The sequence below is a fragment of the Hydra vulgaris genome, chromosome 13, assembly GCF_038396675.1.
Source record: "Hydra vulgaris chromosome 13, alternate assembly HydraT2T_AEP".
NCBI lineage: Eukaryota > Metazoa > Cnidaria > Hydrozoa > Anthoathecata > Hydridae > Hydra > Hydra vulgaris.
The window spans coordinates 21,467,797-21,490,672 of record NC_088932.1 but is presented as its reverse complement, the minus strand read 5'-3'; the positions used below and the strand labels follow the sequence as shown (position 1 = coordinate 21,490,672).

General features: G+C 28.4%; 1 protein-coding gene across 4 annotated transcripts in view; it reads right to left on the bottom strand.

Annotated features, from left to right (window-relative positions):
• Positions 1-22,876, bottom strand: part of LOC136090264 (uncharacterized) — a 65,979-nt gene that overhangs the window by 6,248 nt on the left and 36,855 nt on the right. For all 4 annotated transcript variants that reach the window (XM_065816525.1, XM_065816526.1, XM_065816527.1 and 1 more), the window contains exons 11-13: positions 20,732-20,820; positions 5,590-5,616; positions 5,124-5,197 (exon numbers count right to left, since the gene is read on the bottom strand). In XM_065816525.1, coding sequence (XP_065672597.1) covers positions 5,124-5,197; positions 5,590-5,616; positions 20,732-20,820 — 190 coding nt within the window. The remainder of the gene's footprint in view (positions 1-5,123; positions 5,198-5,589; positions 5,617-20,731; positions 20,821-22,876) is intronic.

Below are 22,876 nucleotides of genomic sequence, written 5' to 3'. Positions count from 1 at the left end.
ACAAATTTCTTGAATGCTGGTTGTCCAAATCGATCTTCTATTGCATTAATAAATGTGTCAAAAGATTCAAAATACACTGGCTTAAAATAGTCATTGACTGTTTCTGGGTAATATACATTGCTTGTTTGTTCTTAGTAATCTATGACATTGAAAAATGGAGTAATTCGACTTTTTTTGATTTTTTTAATTGATTTGATTGAATTTGCAGCTTTCTTAACTACCACAAAAAACAAATGGAAATTTTTTTTTTATTGTATCAATCACTAAATACGCAGATTTTTTTCCACTGATTGCCAACATTTTTGTTAATTAAAGGAGTTTTGACAAGTTATCAGTCATGGCGTAAAGCTTATAAGAGAGATGATAAACAAAAGCCTGAAAATAAAGGAAGAATATACATTAAAGGTATAATAATTCAGCCGTATAATTTAGCATTAATTCAGTTCAGCTTTATTGATTGGTTCAACTAATCCAGCTTCAATCTTTTTCTTTGTCAGCATTTAAAATCTTTTTCACTGTTTTTCAAATTTAATCAGAAAATTGTTTTTGTTCATTGTTTAAATAAATATTTGTAACAGCACGATTTACAAATTTTACACCAATAATTTGATGTTCATTGCATAAGAATGAAGTAGCACAATTATTTAATCTAGGTACTCATTCTGCAGCATATTGATCACATAGAGTTAAATCTCTCATAAGCTAAATGGCAGTATCTAATATACCTCATCAGATTCAGCTAATAAAAAAGTTTTGGAAACACCACATTTGATCTTTTTATTAAACTTTTTAACAACAATAATTGTAACAACTTCAAAGCTCTCTGAACCTAAGCTGCATTCTTCCATATCTGTTAAAATTTATGGCAATTCATCAAATAATTTAAGTAAAGATATATTACAACTCTCTTTTCTAACACTTCCTTCCAGATATTGACGGACTCATTTGACAATACTTTGAAAATCTTAGCTCTAATGGATCAGTTTGCAAGCGTGATACTAAAAAATAATGATAACATTCTTGAATTGAATCATCAATAAGTAAAGCTGTGCATCTTAAAGTAGTCCTTAAAGCTTCTAATGCTTGCTTATTTAATGTAAACTTTTGAGAGTTGATAATTGCCAATCTTCAATCCATTCAAATAATTTCCTCAAAAATGAAGGTTTCATGCCACCCAATACATTTACAATACAAAAATTGTTGTTATATTTTTTCTTACTGTTACTTATTGTCCACCATATATTTATCAACTTCATAAAGCTTGAGGCATCAGTCCTTTTAGGAAAATAACCTTTAATAGCTGCAGAAGTTATAGGATCAAATATTGCTAGTGCAAGTGGTACACTTTGTTTATTATCTTCTGGATAAAGTGATTTGAAATTTGAAAGATAATTTGAAACCATTTTCTTGTAGAGATGTAATGCACTCATTAACTTGGTCAGCTAGCCATTTACCTTTAATTTTTACTTCTGGTATCGCTTTTAAACTTTTTAAATTTAAAATCATGAAGATTATGCCATTATATAAAATTCCTACCACTCTATCACCTTGATATTGCACTACTTTCTGCAAATATATTTCATCCATCAGTAGCACAACACCATTTTCAATTTTATTATAGTTTAATTTTATAGATTTTAATGGTTCTAACTTTATTAATTTTTTCAAAAGGCTAAATAATGGTAGAGGAAAGTGTTCTAATAAGAGTTTATAAGCCTGGCTTTCTACCTTTTGATGTAGTTGGATATATAAAGATGGTGGTTTAATATACTAAGGGTGGTATTTTACCAGTTCAGCAATAAATAGTTGGAACAGAACTTTAATCCCAAACTTAAGTTACTGTTTTGTCATATTTATATGTCATGTATATTTGTCATGTTTGTAAAGTACCCTTAGTAAATTAAAAAAAGATAAAAAAACATATGGTAAAATATATCCATCAGATGCAATACTGCCCTGTTTGTACGGTTGTATTAAAGCACATAAAAGTGAAAAAGGTTATCCAATGCGAATGATAGTTTCGACAATCGGCACAACACCTCAAAAACTTTCGCAACATCTTGATAAGATAATACAGCCAACTTTAAATAAAAAAGAATGTCGTGTTAAAAATTCATTTTCGTTTGTATCAACAGCAAAAGAATGGTTTATTAACGACGAAACTCAAGTGTCATTTGATGTTATTAATTTATACCCATCAGTACCACTTGATAAAGCAACTGTTACAACTATTGATATGCTAAACAAAGATAGAGATGATCTAATACAACAAACTAAATTATCTTTAGTAGACATTCATAAACTAATTGATCTCTGTATTAGTAAGTGTTACTTTTTATGGGAAGACAAAATATATATTTAAAAAAACTCTGGTCCAATAGGTCTATCCATAATGGTCGTCATGTCAGAAGCATATCTACAACATATCGAATCTAATGCTATTCAACAGGCTTTAAATGTCAATATTGCACCAAAGACTTATAAACGTTACAATGATGATAGCCATGCTCGATTTACTAATATTGATGACGCAAATTCTTTTGTAACACTTTTAAATTCACAAGATAAATCAATCCAATATACATGCGAATATGAAAATGCTCAACACCAATTAAATTTTTTAAATATTTGTATTTCAACCAATCACTCCCTTCACAAATATGAGTTTTCCATACACCGTAAAGATGCAATTAAAAACGTACTTATAAAATCGAAATCATCTATTTCACCGAATATCGCAGTTGGTATTTCTAAAGTTTTTTTAGCTCGAGCATACAAAATTTGTTCAGAACATAACATTCAAGATGAAATTAATTTTCTTATTAATTTTTTTATTAGGAATGTCCATTTTCAGTAAAAGGTTTTTACTGAAAATGGACATTCCTATAAACAGTATTCAGATATTGCTAAAAATTATAAATACTCGACAAATCCATCTTGTTCTCAAAAAATTGATATCAAAAATCTTGTTATTTTACCATGGGTCCCAAAATTAAGTCTTGTTCTTAGAAGAAAGTTTCGTAAAGTCAGTGTTAAAACAGTCTTCTGTTTTGGTAATCCCTTGATCAATATACTCTGCCGAAACAAGTCTAAGCTGCCTCCGAATAGTCATCCAGGAGTTATAAAAACATCTGGAATAGTAGAACATTCACAACATTGTAATGGTAAAATAAACTGGGAGAACCCTAAAAACGCTTTCTGTTATTTCAAACAACTACACAAGAAAAATTCATGAGGCCATTGAAATACAATGTAAACAATGTTCAAAATCTAAAGAAAATGACAATGGCAATTTGGTGATGACTCACTATTGGAAACCATTTTTTGTAAAATTAAATAATATTGAATATCTGGCGTTGCAATGACATCATTTGGTTATATTCATTATAATTTTTAAACGTTTTTTTTTTATAATGGTTTTATTAGTTTGAAAATGGCTCTCACTATATGAGCCGAAATATTACTTAAAAAAAAGAAATAAAGAGTATGATACTGTATATGATGTTTTAATGCTTATAATATTATTACACATACTATTAAAGATGTCACTTAAATTATATATATATATATATATATATATATATATATATATATATATATATATATATATATATATATATATATATAATGTGACACACATCAACATGTTCATCTAAATGCATGTTTTTATTTGAACTAAGATCCGGTAATCTATCTTCACCCATTTGATTCCAAATTAAATTGGTACTTCCATTTGTAGTGTTGTTCTATTGCAGTTCAGGCTTTTCAACCTTCTGATCAAAACCTTTAACTTGCAATTAAACCTTTGAAAAATGCTCACCAAAAATAATCTTCAATGTTCAGCTGAGCTGCTTTTTGCATGACTTTCTAAATTTTTTTCAATAGGTGGCTCTCAACACTTGTTTTTATATACAAATCAACTCTGCACCTGTGTTAAACCCTCTGAACCATTCTCTCTATTTAAACTCTGTGTATTTTTGATGCCATTTTTTATGAATTCTGTTACTAATTTTAAAATGATGAAAAATATTTTCAACTTGACTATAATGTTGAATTTATGACTATATGCTTGAATTCATGACTATATGCTTGTCTTGTGCAGAAAACTATTATTTTTTTCTTGTTCAGAAAACTAGAAAATTTCGGCTGTTATAACATAACTTTTAAAACCTGTTGATGGTTGTTAGAACAAATTTCTCTAATATGAATGTGTATGAATCATCATTGAGACATTGCTACAGGACAATTCCTATGTGAACAAATCTATTTTCTTTGTAAAATACAATCCTAAGCCTCAGATTTTGCTGATTTTTACACTACTCAAAAATTTCAAAAAGTTATGAACATCCTCTGAATTAAATGTGATGAATTCTAAATGTTTTTTTTAATTTAATTTTTTAGTTTTCAAATGTTGAATGATTGATTGAATATATTTGGTAGTTTATCAGCTATTATTTCAGATACAAACAGTAAATCTCCTATAACTACTGACTTTAGATGTAATGGACAATTTCCATCTCTTTAATAAACGTTTTGATGATTTTTGTGCTAATGAACATCTTGTTATAACTTATAGTTCACCTTCCTTCAATTTTTCTTCCACTTTCTTAAACTAGATTAGAGCCCATCTTGTTGGATTGATCATTGTTTCTCTAACAATCTTTGTTTCTCAAAGTCTGCAATGCTCTATTAACAAATTTAGTCAACCAGTTCATGCAATTACCTGCCTTTAGCATTTTATATTTATTTAAAGTAATGTCTCTTCCTTTTTCACTGCTCATCCAACTTCTAAAAGGTTGACCAAAATAAATTTTAATGACTTTTCAACCAATTTCATACAAATTATTTATATGCATATACTTTTTATAACAAACTATAACATGTTTTATATACTTTTTTAAATATTAGTTTTTTGTGTGTGTCATTATTAGTGTCTAACACTATAAAAACTGGTAGGGTTATGTTTGGTATTTTTATTAAAAAACAAATATTACCTATTAAAAACTAAAATTCAATAAAATACTGAAGAAATTTTCCAAAAAAAAATTTAAAGCTAAATTAAACTTTTTTGATTTTTTTTCTTTTTCTTTTTCCAGCAATAAAAAATATGTACAAAAACTTACTTGTTTTGAGGTAACACAGAACATGGTAATAATGGAGTCATGCAAGCAAAAATAATGGTGCACCCAATAATTGTCTATATTAACAAAAATTGTTTATTAATAAAATTTTAATATATATAATTTTTGTTAAAAATTAGATTTTTCAATTAATAAAAGTAAAACCGATGTGTTACCTTAAAAATTTATATCAAATTATTACAAACTACAATAAAAAAATCATTTAAATAAATTACAAAATACAAATTATAATTACGATTACTATTTAAATGTTTTTTTTCAGATTATAAATACACGAGAAACTTGTTACCCTGCTCATCTTCTGTGTGGATAAATTGATTTTTATTTTATATTGCCAATAAATTAAGTAAAATATAATATCTTTAACACATGTGCACATTAAGCACATGCAATTTAATACTTAAATTTTAAGTTTAGAAAATAAAATTTAGACCAATTTTAGACCAACCTTTTTAGCTCCAAACCAAAATTGCAACTAAAATAAAAAAATTTAAATATAAAAAGTGAAAAATAAAATCAAAATGTAGGTATATGCATAAAGTAGGTATAAGCACACTTATGCTGGGCCAACGTTAGTAAATACATCGGGAACATTGGCTGTTTTCTCCGCTGCAAATACAATGATTCAATGTATTTATATCAATGAAATCAATCTCCGCTGCAAATACAATGATTCAATGTATTTATATCAATGAAAAACTTAATAACAATGTAAATAAAAATAGTTAGCAAAATTGCATTGGTCCAATGTATGAAAAAATTCGCAAAAACTGGTTGTTTTTCCAATCTAATTCCAACATTGATCCAATGTATAGGGATCAACATTGACCAAATGTCTATAACACTACATTGATCCAATGTATAAGGATTAATGTTAATCAAATGTTTATAATGAAATGTTAACCTTATGTGTACGGATTAACATTGAATTATATACATTTGAGCAACATTGATCCATAAACATTGGAATAACGTGGAATTTTATACAGTGGATCAACGTTGTGTTTGTATCAAGAAAATGCAAATATAAGAATAAATATTTGTATAATTTATAAAAATTAATTTTCATTTAAATACTTCATTTGATTATTGAAAAATATTTTGTTAATATTTTTCTCTTTCTAATATAATCAAATATCAAGCAATAAGCAAAACAAACATGACTAATGCGTCTTTAATCTGATGCTATTCATTAGCTATAATTAGTATTAACAAGCATCATCTGTAATGTTGATTCATCATAATGGTTGGAAAATGTATGCATAAGTATATATATATATATATATATATATATATATATATATATATATATATATATATATATATATATATATATATATATATATATATATATGATAAAATGTAAAACAAATAAATTTAATTTCAATAAAAGTTGAATATAATATTAAAATATTATTTATAAAATATTATGCAATGCTGACTTAAAGTACAATGTTGGGCCAATGTTGTTTTTTGGTTATTGGCGACATCGCCTTTGTAAAAAAAAATATATAAAAACAACATTTGCGGTCGATGTTGGGCGTTGGCCCAGCATCGACGCAAATGTTGATTTTTATATCATTTTGATTACAAATGCGATGTCGCCAATAACCAAATTTTTTAGTTTTCAAATGTTGAATGATTGATTGAATATATTTGGTAGTCTATCACCCATTATTTCAGATACAAACAGTAAATCTCTTATAATTGCTGACTTTAAATGTGATTAGTAAGTGACCGGGGCCCGGCTAAAAACAGAGGTTTTTGCAAACCCGGCCCCAGCCCCGGCTAAACAAACACAATTTGCAGGGGTTACTAGCCGGGGCTGGATTTTTGTTGTTGTTGTTGCTGCTTTTTTTTATTTTGTTCAAGTTCAAATTTGTTATGAAAGTTTAAGAAAATATAAGAAAAAGTCACAAAAATAATCTATAAAAATATAATATAATTCATAAATATTTACAATGACAAATAAGAAATAAGACATATTATAATAATTTAAGTTTCTTCCTCTGATTCTGATGATTCCGTGTCCCAGACATCATAATATTTTGAATTAGGTGGTGTAAAGTCTTCAGGGGCATCACATAAATATGTTGAATATGATGATGATGATGATGATATGATGATGATGGTGATGATAATGATGATGATGATGAGGATGATATTATGATGATGATGATGATGAGTATGATGATGATGAGTATGACGATGATGATGATGACGATGAGATGATATATATACCTTAATATAAAATATATCATGAATTTTAAATAACCAATATTTAATATAAGGAATATCAATAGAAATGCAGCCCCGGTCACAAATCCGGCCTCGGCCCCGGCTATGTTTTATCAAACCCGGCCCCAGTCAAATATCAACCCCGGTCGTTTACTAAATGTGATGGACAATTTCCATCTCCTTAATAAACGTTTTGATGATTTTTGTGCTGATGAACATCTTGTTATAACTTATAATTTATCTTCCTTCAATTTTTCTTTCACTTTCTTAGACTAGATTAGGGCCCTTCTTCTTGGATTGATCATTGTGTCTCAAATTAATCATTGTTTGAAAAACAATTATCAATCCAAGAAGAGGGGCTCTAACCTAGTCTAAGAAAGTTAAAGAAATGCTCTGTTAATAAATTTAGTCAACCAGTTCATCCAATTACCTGCCTTTAGCATTTTATATTTTATTCAAGTTAATGTCTCTTTCTTTTTCACTGCTCATCCAACTTCTAAAAGGTTGACCAAAATAAATTTTAATGACTTTTCAACCAATTTCATATAAATTATTTATATGCATATACTTTTTATAACAAACTATAACATGTTTTATAATTTTTTTTAATATCAATTTTTTGTGTGTGTGTCATTATTAGTGTCTAACACTATGAATACTGGTAAGGTTATGCTTGGTATTTTCAATAAAAAACAAATATTAATATGTCCAACTTTTATTTCATTTTACTCTTCATTTTTTTTTTCCCATTTCTTTAGCCCTGCTGTCTGCTAATACTACAACTGGTAGGGTTATGCTTTATACTTTTGTTAAAATACAATATTAACATAACAAATGTCAAATAACAGCTCAAGTTGAAAATAATCTTCGCAGAAATGCAAGAAAAAGGCGAGATAACTTAATAATCAACAAAATGTTAGATATGCTGCTAGACAAGAAAGAATGCATTGTATAACAAGAAGTAATATTAATCCAGTTTAAAAATATTTAGGAGAAATGAATTATATTTGTTAATGTTGTGCTAAGAAACTTCCTGATGAAGCACCTTTTAAATGTTGCAATGGGAAGGTAGTTTTGCCTCCATTTTGACCATTTTCAAAACATTTACAAGATTTGTAGGAAATTATTTAGATTGAAAATGTAAATTTTTAAAAATTATAATGACTATTTTTCTTTTGCTTCAAAATACAATTACATTAGCTAATATAGTTTATCCTATTAATAATGGGTTCACATGTCCTAGAATATGTGGTCAGGTTTTTCATCGTGTTGGTGATCTTAGGCCAAGATATTCCTCCAAGATATTGTCAACTATACATCTATGACCCACTTGCAGCAGTTAATATAAGAATGCAACAATGTAGTAATGATCTTTGTTTAAATGATTTAATATTTCAATCGCAAACTATTATTAGTGAAGAAAACCTATTTGCTATTGCATTTAAAAATATGGCTGAAATGGAAATGAAGAACTTTGGAAAGTTAAAATGTCTTTACTAAAGGACAAGATAGACCTGGTTATAATCTCTCTTCACATAATGAAGTTGTGGCTGTATTCGTTGGTAAAGATGATGCTCCACCTGCTTCCAGGGAAGTTGTTATTTAACCAAGAGGTCATCTTCTTAAAACAATCAAGTATGTCATTTAATAAAAACATCAAGTATGTCAGCAAACTTAGGATCCTATGTATAATTGATTTGTTCACAACTCTGAACATGCTACATTGGTTAGAAATCATGTTACATTTTCTTAGTATTACATTTATAGACTTTTAGTTTCACAATTTTTCTTCAATCTTTTATGACAAGAAACTAGTTCAGCAATATACTGTTGATGCATTTGTCCAAATTGAAGACCAGCACCTTGCTTTTATCATAAAAATGTCAAAATAAACTGAGAAGCAAACAGTATGATGTCTTACTTGAACATGTAAACAATCTCGTAAAAGATGTTAGACCAGGGTGGGTTGTAGTTTTGCAATCAACTTATGTAGGAAGTCTAAGAGCTTTAAAATAAAACTTTAAAGATGTCTATGGCTATGTCTATAATTACAAAGTATGGTAAACCAGATCTTTTTATTACTTTTAATTACAACCAAAAGCGTGCAGGATAATTGGAAATTTAGATCCAGTTCAGACAGCAAATAGTAGACCTGACTTGGTTACTTGAGTATTCAAACTCAAATTAAATAACCTCCTCAATGATATTTTTAAGCACGACGTATTAGGGAAAGATGTAACACATGTTCAGGTTATTGAATTCCAAAAGTGTGGTTTGCCACATGTTCATATTTTACTTTACTTTGCAAATGATAAGCTTGAAACAGCACATAATATCAATAATTTAATATCTGAAGATATTCCGGATCTAGTTGTTAATTACGAACTTTATGATGTTATTAAAGCATTATTCACAGCCTATGTGGCATACTAAATCTATATTCTCCCTGCATGATGGGGAGTGCAGCAAAAAATATCCTGAAATATTTATTGCTAACACAGTAGCAGTTCATAATGGAATTACTTTTTCCTAGATTGTTACTTTTGCAGACAAAAAGAACCAAGTCTTGGGAGGATGTACATACTGTTAATGGTATAGTTGTTAAAACATTTTGTGGAGCATGCGCTCTACATTGTTTGTTACAAAATTAGACAGTTGTTTTCAATTATTTGTGAACCAGACAATTTTTTATATCATTGGAATAAATACAAATCTTTAAGGATGGAGGACTTTATTCACCATTCAGTTTCACTTGTATAGCTATTCACGAAAGTTTAAATGATTGCAGAATTTTTATCAAGTATGTTTGGTTTTTGTTTAATTAAAAAAAACTGTAAAATGACATCGAATTAACTTTTTTTATTTATTAAAGAAAAAGTAATAAGCTTTAAAATGAATATGAACATATTATAAAAATTTTAATATTTAGTTAGAAAAAAAAATTACAAAAAATCATATAGGAAAAATAAGAAGCACAAAAGTTTAAACAAATTGCAACATTCGAACAAAAAATGAAAAAAAAGCAAAATTAATATTTAAAGTGTCCTCCTTTGTTTTTATAGCAAAGATAAACTCGTTTATGCATTGATTCAACTAATTTCATGCACATCACGCGAGGTACCTTCAGCCAGTACTCATTCAAAAGTTGCTTCAAATGCTTAGTTGATTGAATTTCATGGTATGTCAGTTGATTGTCGATCCAAGACCAAATATTTTCAATTGGGTTGAGATCTGGTGATCTAGGGCACCAGGGCATTACATTGAACTTTTTTTTCAAAAAATATTCTTCGATTGAGTGAGCTGTGTGAGCTGAAGCCTCGTTTTGTTGAATGATGAATTGCCTGATTCTGCCATACAAGTGTCTGATTGATGGAACTAAACATGTTTCCAATGTGTTCTTGTAGGTGTATTGATTAATTTGGCCTTCGTACAGTTCACAGAAGCCTATACCTTTGTGAGAAAAACATCCCCAGATGCCACCGCCTTGTCAATGATGTTGCAAAAACCTGTCTGAATATTTCTCAGTTGCAAATCTTTTGACATTCTTCCCTTGTGGTTTACGACTTGAAAATTAGCTTCATCACTCCAAATAACTTTTGCCCACTGTTCTACAGACCAGTTCAGCCTTTCTTTGGACCACACTCGTCGTTTACATTTATCCGTGTATGAAAGAATAGGTTTTCTAGCAGCTCATGAGGTCTCTGCTAAATTTTGGATTATTTTTTGACTATTTTGGATGGCCTCCCAGTACACGGCATGTCGGAGACGTCCTTGGTAAGTTCCCAAGTTTTGATGGTTTTTTTAACGCAATATTGAGAAACGTGAAGTATTTTTCCTATTTGAACATTTGTGTGATTTTTTGTCCTTGCCATACCAATAACTTGCCACTTGATCTCACTAGAAACTGATTTTCAACCCATTTGCACACAATTGAAATTAATTTGAAATTTACAATATTTCAAGTTGATTTTTAATGAATTAAAGCTGCCTGATTATGTTGTGATGAATTTTTTGATTGTAAACTACTCATTTTAACTTTATTTAAATATAAAAAATATTTTCGCACCGGATTTATCAATTAATTAGCAAATAATTGATCCTAAATAAAATATTTTAAACTTTTGTGACACCTCTTAATTTGTATCACCTACCTTATAATGAAATTTCTGAGTAAACAGTAATGAGTCGAAACCTACTTTTTTTAATTCTATTAACAAATAACCTATTTACCATATTTGGAAAAAAAAATTATTGATATCTATTTCTGTTAGAATTTTATTTAAGAAAAACCGAAGATTAGATCTTAAAATTCTGTAATCATTTAAACTTTCGTGAATAGCAGTAATAGCCAACCCTCGGAATTAGAAAAATTGACGTTGGCAATAATTTGCCGACCTCAATCTTTTAGAGGTCGGCATCAGGCATCAGGCCGGTAAAAATAATTTGATACAAAGGTCTTACTATAAAACATCAAAACGACCTCAAACACATTTAAGTCGGCAGTTAGGTCGGCATTGCCGAATGCCGACCCAAATTTTGAGGGTTAAATAGCTAAACAAGCTCTTTGTCAAGTTCTAAAGATTATTAATCAATGTGGTAAAACACTGATTATAGTCTGCCTGTTGATGAGTTGATAGATTTTAATCTAGATAATCTAGGAAATTTCAATCAAAATGTTCAACAATCAATTGATGAAGCCAATAGAATGAGACCACTGCTCAAAGGAAAATCAACTAAATGTATGTAATGCTATCCTTGTTGCATTGAATGACAAACCAAGTGTAGAAAACCAGCATTTCTGATTGTTTTTCATGGAAAGTCCAGCTATTGGTGGAAAAACGTTTACATATAGTTATTTGATTGCTAAATTCAAGGTATAGGTGTTATTAATCATTCAAGGTATTGGTGAACATCTCATTCAAGGTATGGTAGGTGAAAAATTTTACACAATTAATATTATATTTTCTAATGCTTTTAACTTAAAGTTTTGAGATTTCTGTTAGTATTTTTACTTTTTTACATAATTTTTGATATGCCTTATCAAAACACATATGTGTTTTGATAATGTCTTAATATTTACATTTATATATAATAATTGTTATATGTGTTTATATGTGTTATGTAAGGTTATATGTGTTATAAAAGTATATGGGCTTATTGATTGTACATATGTTTATATTATGTTGTTTTCAAGTGTTTTCAAAGTGGTGTGACTTGGCAAATGTGAAGAGTAAGATAATTAACCTTGCCAGCCAAGCAGTGTACTTAAAGCAAAGGTATGACTTGAAAGCATTTATCACTGAGGAATGTTACTGATTTGTTGTAGCTAGGTTGTGTTTTCTAGTTATTTTTAATTAACCTTGCCAGCTAAGCAGTGTACTTAAAGCAGAGGTATGAATTGAAAGCATTTATCGTTGAGGAATGTTACTGATGTTGTTACTTGATGGTTGTGTTTTCTAGTTATTTTTAATTTTTAAAAACATGTCAAATAATAATAAGCATCATGTGTACTTACAAATATGTGATGTGATAAATATAATTTGTTAAAATGTGATATATATAAAATTTGTTAACATGTGTTTTATATAGTTTGTTAATACGTGCTATATAATGTTGTAATTTATAAGGTTATGTGTATTTATAGTTTGTGTATTTATGTTTATATTCTAATGTGTACTTAATACTAATGAGTACTTAAAAATATGCAATGTTTGTTATGTGCTTTAATGGTGCGCTATCTTTGCATTGTTGTAGTGATTTGTATGCAATTAAAAATGTAACTCTATTTGTGGGGCTTACTTCTTCTAATCATTTACTAAAAGCAAAGACAAAACATGTTGCTATAAATACAATCTGTTTATATTTCAATTTGATTTTTTATCTTTTCTTTAGTATTGTTTATAGTTTTGCTCTTTAAAACATTTTATAATTGGCTTTCTAATAAATAACATTTTAAAGGGTGAATTTGTGAATTCTTCAAAATTAATTGTTTACTAAAAGTCAACATGAAATAACATCATTGTCAACATGAAATAACATCATTGAACAGACTTATATAGATTTATCATATCACATAATTATGCGATATAAGAAAACAAAATTTGTAAAAAAATATATATTTAATGGTAAATAAAATTGTTATTTTGTAATAAATGGAAAGGTGGGAGTTTGGAAATATGAAATATCTAAAAAACTTTCCTTGAAATATATTATCAATTATGATAAAGAGACTATCTTTATGTAATCAATTAATTTAGTTATGTGCATTAAACACTTTTGAAGAAACAAACTAGTTTCTTTCTTAATAAAGTAAAATAATTAAAGGAAAGGGAGGCAAAAAATTATTGAGTGACTTATCTAACATTAGAACGTAACATTTATTATTATAAGAAGTATTACAAGTAACTCTTTAACAGCTCCAAAAAAATAAAAGACGTTTAAAAAAATTCAACTCACTGACTAAAAAAAGATCATCTCATTTTCACTGTAAAACATAAATAATATATCAAAAGAAAAAAAAAACTAGCATTATTCAATGGCACTTTTTATAAAATATGAAAATATGAAAAAATAAAAAAAATATATATATATATATATAATTTGTTAAAATGTTTTATATATTATTTGTTAACATGTGTTATATATAGTTTGTTAATATGTGTTAACTAATGAGTTAACATATTTTATAAGGTTATGTGTGTTTATAGTTTGTATATATGTTTATATTCTAATGTGTACTTAATATTAATGTCTACTAAAAATATGCAATGTTTTCTTACAAATATTTTATGTTATGTGCTTTAATGGTGCGTTATCTTTGCAACATTGTTGTAATGATTTGTATACCATTAAAAATGTAATTCTATTTATGGATCTTACTTTTTCTAATCATTTACTAAAAGCAAAGACAAAATTACTGTTTGTATTTCATTTTGATTTTTTATCTTTAGTTTTGTTCATAGTTTTGCTCTTTAAAACATTTGATAATTTTTCTAATAAATAACATTTTAAAGCCATTGTGAATTCTTCAAAATTAATTGTTTACTTAAAGTCAACAACAAATAACATCATTGAACAGATTTATATAGATTTATCATATCACATAATTATGTGATATAGGAGAACAAAATTTGTAAAAACATATATTTAATGGTAAATAAATTTGTTATTTTGTAATAAATGGAAAGGTCAGAGTTTGGAAACATGAAATATCTAAAAAACTTTCTTTAATTATTATTTATGATAAATTGGCTTATCTTTATGCAATCAATTAATTTAGTTATATGCATTAAATGCTTTTGAAGAAATTTTTTCTTTCTTAATAAAGTAAAATATTTAAAGGAGAGAGCAAAAAATTATTGAGTCATTTACTTATTACTCTTATTTTGTTTAATCTTTCAAAGTTTTTAAATTTTTTATTATTATTGATATTATTATTATTGAGTTAATTATTATTATTGATATTATTATTATTATTATTATTGAGTTAATTATTATTATTGATATTACTATTGATATTATTATTATTGAGTTTATTTTTTTTTATAGCTTGAGTAACTTTAATCATTAACTAAAATCCCTGAAAAAAGTTTTGCTACCATTTTTAATAGTTTGTTAATAAATTTACTAAAACGTATTGAAATTTACTAAAACCTATTAAAAAAAGTTTTGCTACCATTTTTAATAGATTGTTAATAAATTTACTAAAACCTATTGAAATGAAACATAAAGTAGGCAGATACCCTGTTTTATTTATAAAACACTGTAAAATGAAAAAAATTTAATGAGGGGTGATTTTCTACTAATTTATTATTGTTCTGTTCTTTAATGAACATTGAGCACTCTATTTTGTAGAATACATTTAAAATTATTTGTATATGTATAAATACATACATACAGTAATACAATACATACAAAAGTAACCGGACAAGAGCATAACTTGATATAACTTTTGAATGAAAAGTCCAATTTCTTTCAAATTTTCACTGAAATGTCAAAAAATTGATTACAAATCTAAAAACAAATGAATTTTTACTAAATCTAAGCAGATTAATCTTAAAAGCTCATTTAATTAAAATTTCCGCATGCAAAAGAGAAAAAAAAAACTTGAATTAGATTTTTTTTTTTAAACATTTTTTAAATTGAAAATACTTTATTTTAAAGTAAATTGCTTTAGTACATTGTCGGGAAGCCCTTAGCATTAATTACTGCTTGACAGTGACATGGAATTGAGTCCACCAATTTCATAATCACAATAATTTTGATTTTTTGCCATTCTTGTTTCAGAATATTCAATAAATCAAATTTACTGGCTGATTTTCAACCTGAAATTATTCAATCAATGTGTTTCCATAGATGTTCAATAGAATTAAGATCAGGACTTTGCTATGTCAATTCCATTAATTGAATTTTTTTGTTTTTGAAAAAGTCTTTTATAAGGGTTGAAGTGTCTTTTGAGTCATTATCCAGCTGAAATATCCATCCTCGAGCCCTGAAAAATGTTCCACGCAAAATGCTATCTTGGTAAATGCTGAAAGTAAAGAACTTTATAATGAAAAATGTGGTGTTGACACAATCAAACGTCTTTTGTGGTCTGTAAATCTAGTTGGAAGATGTCCTACAAAGAAACTTTTTATTTATATAAAGAATCGAAAAGCACGCTTAAGATTTGCTAATGAAAATTTGATTTGGCAAGAAAACAGTGATTAAAAGTACTTTTTAGTGATGAACTTAAGCTTAGGTTATTTGGATCTGATAATATTAGATATGTCTGTCGACCAAAAGGCCATAAAAACACTCCTAAATACCAGCTACCAACAGTAAAGCACAGAAGTCGAAATGTTATGAACTAAGCTAACTTGAATAAAGATTGTATTGGTCCAATCCATTTGATTGATGGCATAATGGACAAAAATATATACAAATATATAGTTAAGAATGTTATGCTAAAGACCACATGCTAAAGACAAAATGCCTCGAGGAAGGATGTTTTAGAAGGACAATGACCCAAAGCACACTTCAACCCTTGTAAAAAACTTTTTCAAAACCGTTAAAATTTGATTAATCGAATAGCATTAGCAAAGTCCTGACCTTAATTCTATTGAATGTCTATGAAAGCTCATTGATCGACAAATTTTAGGTCGAAAACTAACAAGTGATTTATTGAATACTCTGAAAAAAGAATGGAAAAAATCAAAATTATTGTGACTATGAAACTTGTGGACTCAATACCTTGTCACTGTCAAGCAGTAATTAATGCTAAGGGCTTCCTGTCAAAATAGTAAAGCAATACTTTAAAATAAAGCAATTTCAATTTAAAAGATGTTAAAAACTTTTTTTTATTGAAGTTTTTTTTTTTGTCCGGATACTTTTGCAGGCGCATATTTTAATTAAATGAACTTTTAAGATTAATCCGCTTAGATTTAGTAAAAAGTCATTTGTTTTTAGATTTGTAATCAATTTTTTGACATTTCAGTGAAAATTTGAAAGAAATTGGACTTTTCATTTAAAAGTTATCTCAAGTTATGCTCTTATCCGGATACTTTTGCACACTACAGTATATACTTATATATATATATATATATATATATATATATATATATATATATATATATATATATATATATATATATATATATATATATATATATATATATATATATATATATCTATATATCTATATATCTATATATATATATCTATATATCTATATCTATATATATATATATATATATATATATATATATATATATATATATATATATATATATATATATATATATATATATATATATATATATATATATATATATATATATATATATATATATATATATAGATATATAGATATATATATATATATATATAGATATATAGATATATATATATAGATGAAAGAGGCGATATATATATATATATATATATATATATATATATATATATATATATATATATATATATATATATATATATATATATATATATATATATATATATAGATATATAGATATATACAAGATGAAAGAGGCGAATTCCAAAGAGCTGATGTTCGAGGAAAAAATCTAGAGGAATAAGAGTTTTTGGAGCACTTAGGAACTGTCACAGAAAAAGGAAGAGACTTAATTGAATGATGAGTAACACGAGAATGAATTTTAGTAGATGGCACAAGAGACGCCAGCTCGTTAGAGCAGTGCCCATTATAGTATTTGTAGAAAAGAGAAAGAGAAGCAACATTACGATGATGTAAAAATGGTTGGAGGTTGGCTGCAAGAGCAGGTCCAACAATGTTTACAATGCGTTTTTGCACCTTGTCTAAAAGAGAAAGAACATCATTAGAAGATCCGCCCCAGATATGGCAACAGTTCCCCATACAAGACCGGATTTGAGATTTATAGAGATAGAGAATAGAATCCAGAGTAAGAAAGTCTCGATATGCAACCTTAGCAGATGCTAATTTTGGAACGGAATTGATATATGGTTTCTAAGAAAGATCAGAAGTAAGAGTTTATCCTAGAAGATAAAGGGTAGATGACTCATCGAGTACATTACCGTTCATAAATGTAGAAATATCTGAATTATTGCAATAATGATTGGCTGAAAAAAATTAGGTTTTTAAACTTTTAAAATTAAAAAGAGTATAGAGCCAAGGATTGAGGGGTTCCTTGAGAAACTCCTGAAGTTACAGAATAAGCAGAAGAGTGCTGTTCAACTGCAGGACAACTTTTATACTACGATTGGAAAGAAAGAATTCAATAATCTTTAAGATGTTACCAGATACATCGTAAGTAGAAGGCTTATGGAGAAGACCAACATGCCAAACTTTATCAAAAGCTTTTGAAATGTCAAGAGCGATGGCCTTAACCTTTCCATCTTTATCTAATGCACGATAAAACCTATCGGTTATTACTGTTAGCAAATCAGCTGTAGAACAAGAAGATCAAAGTCCATATTTATGATGAGAAAGTAAGTTATTAGATTCAAGATAAGACTTATGATAGGAAAAAGACTAATGGGATGGTGGTTAGACAAATCGGATCGCTCTCCAGTACTTTTGAAAATAAAGATAACAGATGCCGCTTTCCAGCAGGCTGGAAAACATCTGATAAGCACCTGTTGAATAGTTTTGAAAGTATAGACTATAGCTCCAGAGAACACTTCTGCAAAGCTATAACAGGTATGTTGTCCAGGCCACAAGCTGTAGAAGATTCAAAGCAGGAAATCACTTGAGATACAGAAGCTGGAGTGATACGAATGTCAATGGATCAACCTGTTTGTTGGCAATATCAGGCAATATCAGGTAGAACGCAACTAGTGGAATCATGATATTTATGATATTGATGAAAAGTTCTTAGCAAATAATTCAGCTTTGTCTTTAGGTGAGGTGACAAAGTCTGAACCATACAAGAGAGGTGGAATTACAGATTTGCCCTTATTATTATTGATACTATTAAAGATTCTCCAGAAGTCAAGAGAGCCTTAATTTTGTGATGAAATACGAGATTTCGTGACCTGAGAATGGCAAGCTTTGACATTAAACAAAACCTTTACAATGGGTTCTAGCAGTAATGAACAGACGTCTGTTTTCTGGAGAATTGTTTTGCTAATAGATATGGAAGTAATAGTTTCAATTGGCAATTGCAGCACTATGTGAGGAAAACCATGGAGAAGAGTGAGGCTTGACCTGGAATTGTCAAGAGGGAAAAAAAAGATTCCATGCCAGCCTGAATCCACGAAGTTATGTAAGAAGAACATTTGTCATCAGAAAGATAAAAGATTTCTACCCAAGGACCATCACAAAGAAAATCACGGAAAGAGTCCCAGTTAGCTTTAAGGTAGTTGTAAGAGATACAATGATAAGGTGATTCTGGTGATGAAGAAGAATGATATAATTGTTTTAGTGAGATCAAACTGTGATCAGAAGCACCTATGGGTGAATGTAGAGAAACTGAGCACTGAATGGGATCAGAAACAAGACATAAAGAGAGAGGGCTTGGTCAATAACATCAAAAGGAGTGCAGTCTTGAGATGAAGGAGAGCAATATAGAACAAATAGAAAGGTGATAGAGTGAAATGGTGCTAAACGAAAGCACATAAAAGAATAGTTTGTGGATTCAAACCTAGTTTCCCAAAAAATGGGTGAATTGTTACGAATGAAATGCCAAGACCAAGCATGTGGCTATTGGAGTCTTTACAAATTAAAGGAAGATAACCATCAACACTTGGATCACAAGATGATACAGCAGAGCTCAAACTAGTTTCACAAAGAGCAAGTAGATCTGGTAAACTTTGCAAAAGATAAGACTCAACAAAAGAAAAGTTACTTCGAAGACCACGAATATTAGTGAATGATAGATTTAGAGAACATCGTGATGATGATGGTTTTTTGTTTTTTATATAGTTTTTGGTACTTTATTCATTTTCAAATTAGTTAAAGAACTTGACTTAAAGCATAGATAGTACTCAGTACACTGTTTAATAGCCCAAGGAATTGCCTCATTACTATTAATAAACCCTAAGCCATAACAAAGGTCTCCAAATGTGGCCTTGGCAATGCACACCGAAAGTACAAACAAGGACACCATCCATGCGCATCATGGCACTGTTAATACTTTGATATTTTTCAGCTGCTGATGGAATCAGCCTCTCTGAGAGCTACCACAGAGTTTGTGAAACCTGACTACCAGCTGGCCTCAGAACCATAAAAACTCATTCCATTATCTCCATAGAGAGTACAGCTCTAAAACCAGAGTTTTAGAGCTGAACCCTCATTAGGAGATAATGGAATGAGTTGCCTAGTCATTAAAACAGAGACACAAGCAAAACCCATGCATTGAGTCAAGAAGATCCAGCATTCAACATCCTAAACTGGAAACAATCTATTAAAAATACAACTGTGCCAGCCTAATAGATGAAGAGTGGGTGCGAGGCTCGTCAACTGATAGAATCTGTTTACCCCTTAAGTCTTTGCCTAGGAGGCCTTCTACAAGACAGTAGCCGGATGCATTTAACATCTACCCAAGATAAGTATTTTTATCGAGACACCATCTCTAGCCTTTACTCAACCAAGAGCCCCAAGGCAGGGGTGTTCTAAGTCGAAGTTCGCATCTCCTAACCTTTGCCTAAAATGCCATATCCTACAAGGCCGCAGGACATGAAGCAGATTGTACTGGGTTATATGTTACCAGCAGCAGGATAACCTGACATGACAAAGGAGATACATACTTATATACCATACATACATTTATCTTATTAAAAAGATGTTCAACTATAGTAGAATTTTATTTATTGTAAAGAACGGATAAGGATTTTAGCAAAAAAAGTTTGCACAATTTTAGAATAGTAAGATGACCAACCTTTGAAGTACCAAGCTGTGCAATTAAAACTAAAACACTGGAGATTAACAAAATAATGCCAATGTCGAATACTTTCATTGCAGCTCCACCTGAAATAATCAATATACTCTTAAGAACTTCATTGATACTTTTTTTCAAATATTATTGTACCCCTTGAAAAGTGTACATATCTATTTATTACAAAAAATATTAACACAAATGCATTTATAACTTATGTAAATTTAAATGTAAAAAGGTGTATATAAATATAAATAAATTTAAATAAATATATATATATATATATATATATATATATATATATATATATATATATATATATATATATATATATATATATATATATATATATATATATATACAAATATAAGTATATATTTTAAATGATATTTATTCAACTATTATATTTTGATATTGAATGTTATATGTAATTAAAAATGCATATAATAATATTCTTAAATTTCACTTAAGTAAAATGCATGCACTTCGCATTTTACACTCAACATTAGCCTTTGCAGTCTTTGGCTGAACTTCTTGGCAGCTCTTAATTCATTTAATTTGGAAGTCTTGGATGTTTTTAGCTTCCTTTATAGTGACATAGTGCTAAATCGGGCCAAAATAACAGATTACTAGTATGAGATCTTACAGTAAACAAGGCTTTTTGATGCATTCTTCTATATATATTTTAGTGTTAATTGTTCCCATAGTCACAAAACAAGAGTTACTTTGACCACACTCACAAATTGCTTACTAAACTAAGAATTTTTCAGCGAATTTTTGCATTCTAATGCATTTATATTTGGAATTTAATTTCTTGCGATTAAGCTGAATAATGTTGGTGTACTGCAAGAGATTAGAGTCATCAGTAACAAGGTTTTTTTAGCACATAATTTTTTATAGAAATTGTTTTTTTAACTTTGAACAACAAATTGAAACAATTTCTTGCTTTTCTTCATGACGAAAAACATTTTTCTTTTTATAAGATTTATATCCACAATTTCTCTTCACTCTTTGTATAGCGGAAGCACTTGTCTTAAATTTATTTGCTAAAGTTTGAACAGAAATCTCCGAAATCTATCTGAGGCATTTTTCACTTTTTTAACCAGTGATAAATAAAAATCTTACTGAACAAAAACTTTTTTTCTTCCACTTTCTGATTTCCTTTTGATTGTACCAGTGTTCTTAAATTGTTTCACAATGCACAGCACTGTTTTCAAAGCAATCTGCAACTTTATAGAAATTGTTTTGTTGATAAACCTGTATTTTCAACCAGAAAATGCGAAATTTTTCTTGCTACTAATCTTGATTTGATGACATTTCAATTAAAACTAATTGTTTTCATAAATGATTGTTTCGTTTTAATTTTTAATGAAACTAATACAATGACATTTTAAATTAATTAACTAAATAAAGTAATGCACGAGACATATATATATATATATCTTTTTCTTTTGTGCAGAATTAATCTACAAAAATTCCTTTGTAGATTAATTCCGCACAAAAAAATTCCTGAGCAAATGTATATAAAAGCAATAGCGCTAAACTGAAGAGTAGTAGTTACTTGAGTAAACAAAAAAATTATAACAAAAAGTTATCACACCCTGGTCAAATTCCATTTATTTCCCAAATTTGCAAAGTCAATAATGCTAGTCATGATTGATTTCATGCTAGTCATTATTGCTAGTCATTATCATCACGCAAACGGGGTGACTTCGAACACTTGTCTAGCATATTTGAAATATGCTAGACAAGTGTTAAGGAGAACTTTTTTCAAAGAACTTTTAACTTCTAATTTGACTCTTGGCCGAAAGAATGGCCACACTCCTCCTGACATTCCAGAGAAACAGGTTAATCCATTGTTAGACATCGAAATAACTCTGACTTCCATTGCTAAAATTACTTCTCTTCTAAACTCATATACTGCTAGTGGTACAGACCTTGTGGAACATTCCTGCCATATATTTAAAATAATCCAATATTCTTCAATACTCAAATCTTCAATATTCTCCTTCTGATTTTTCTGCCTGCTGAAAAGTAGAATCTGTGGTTCCAATATTTTTTTCCAATCAGTTTTTTCTCTATTATTAGCAAGGTCTTTAATTATATAATTACTATTAACTTGAGTCAAATAATTTCTTCTTTGACAAT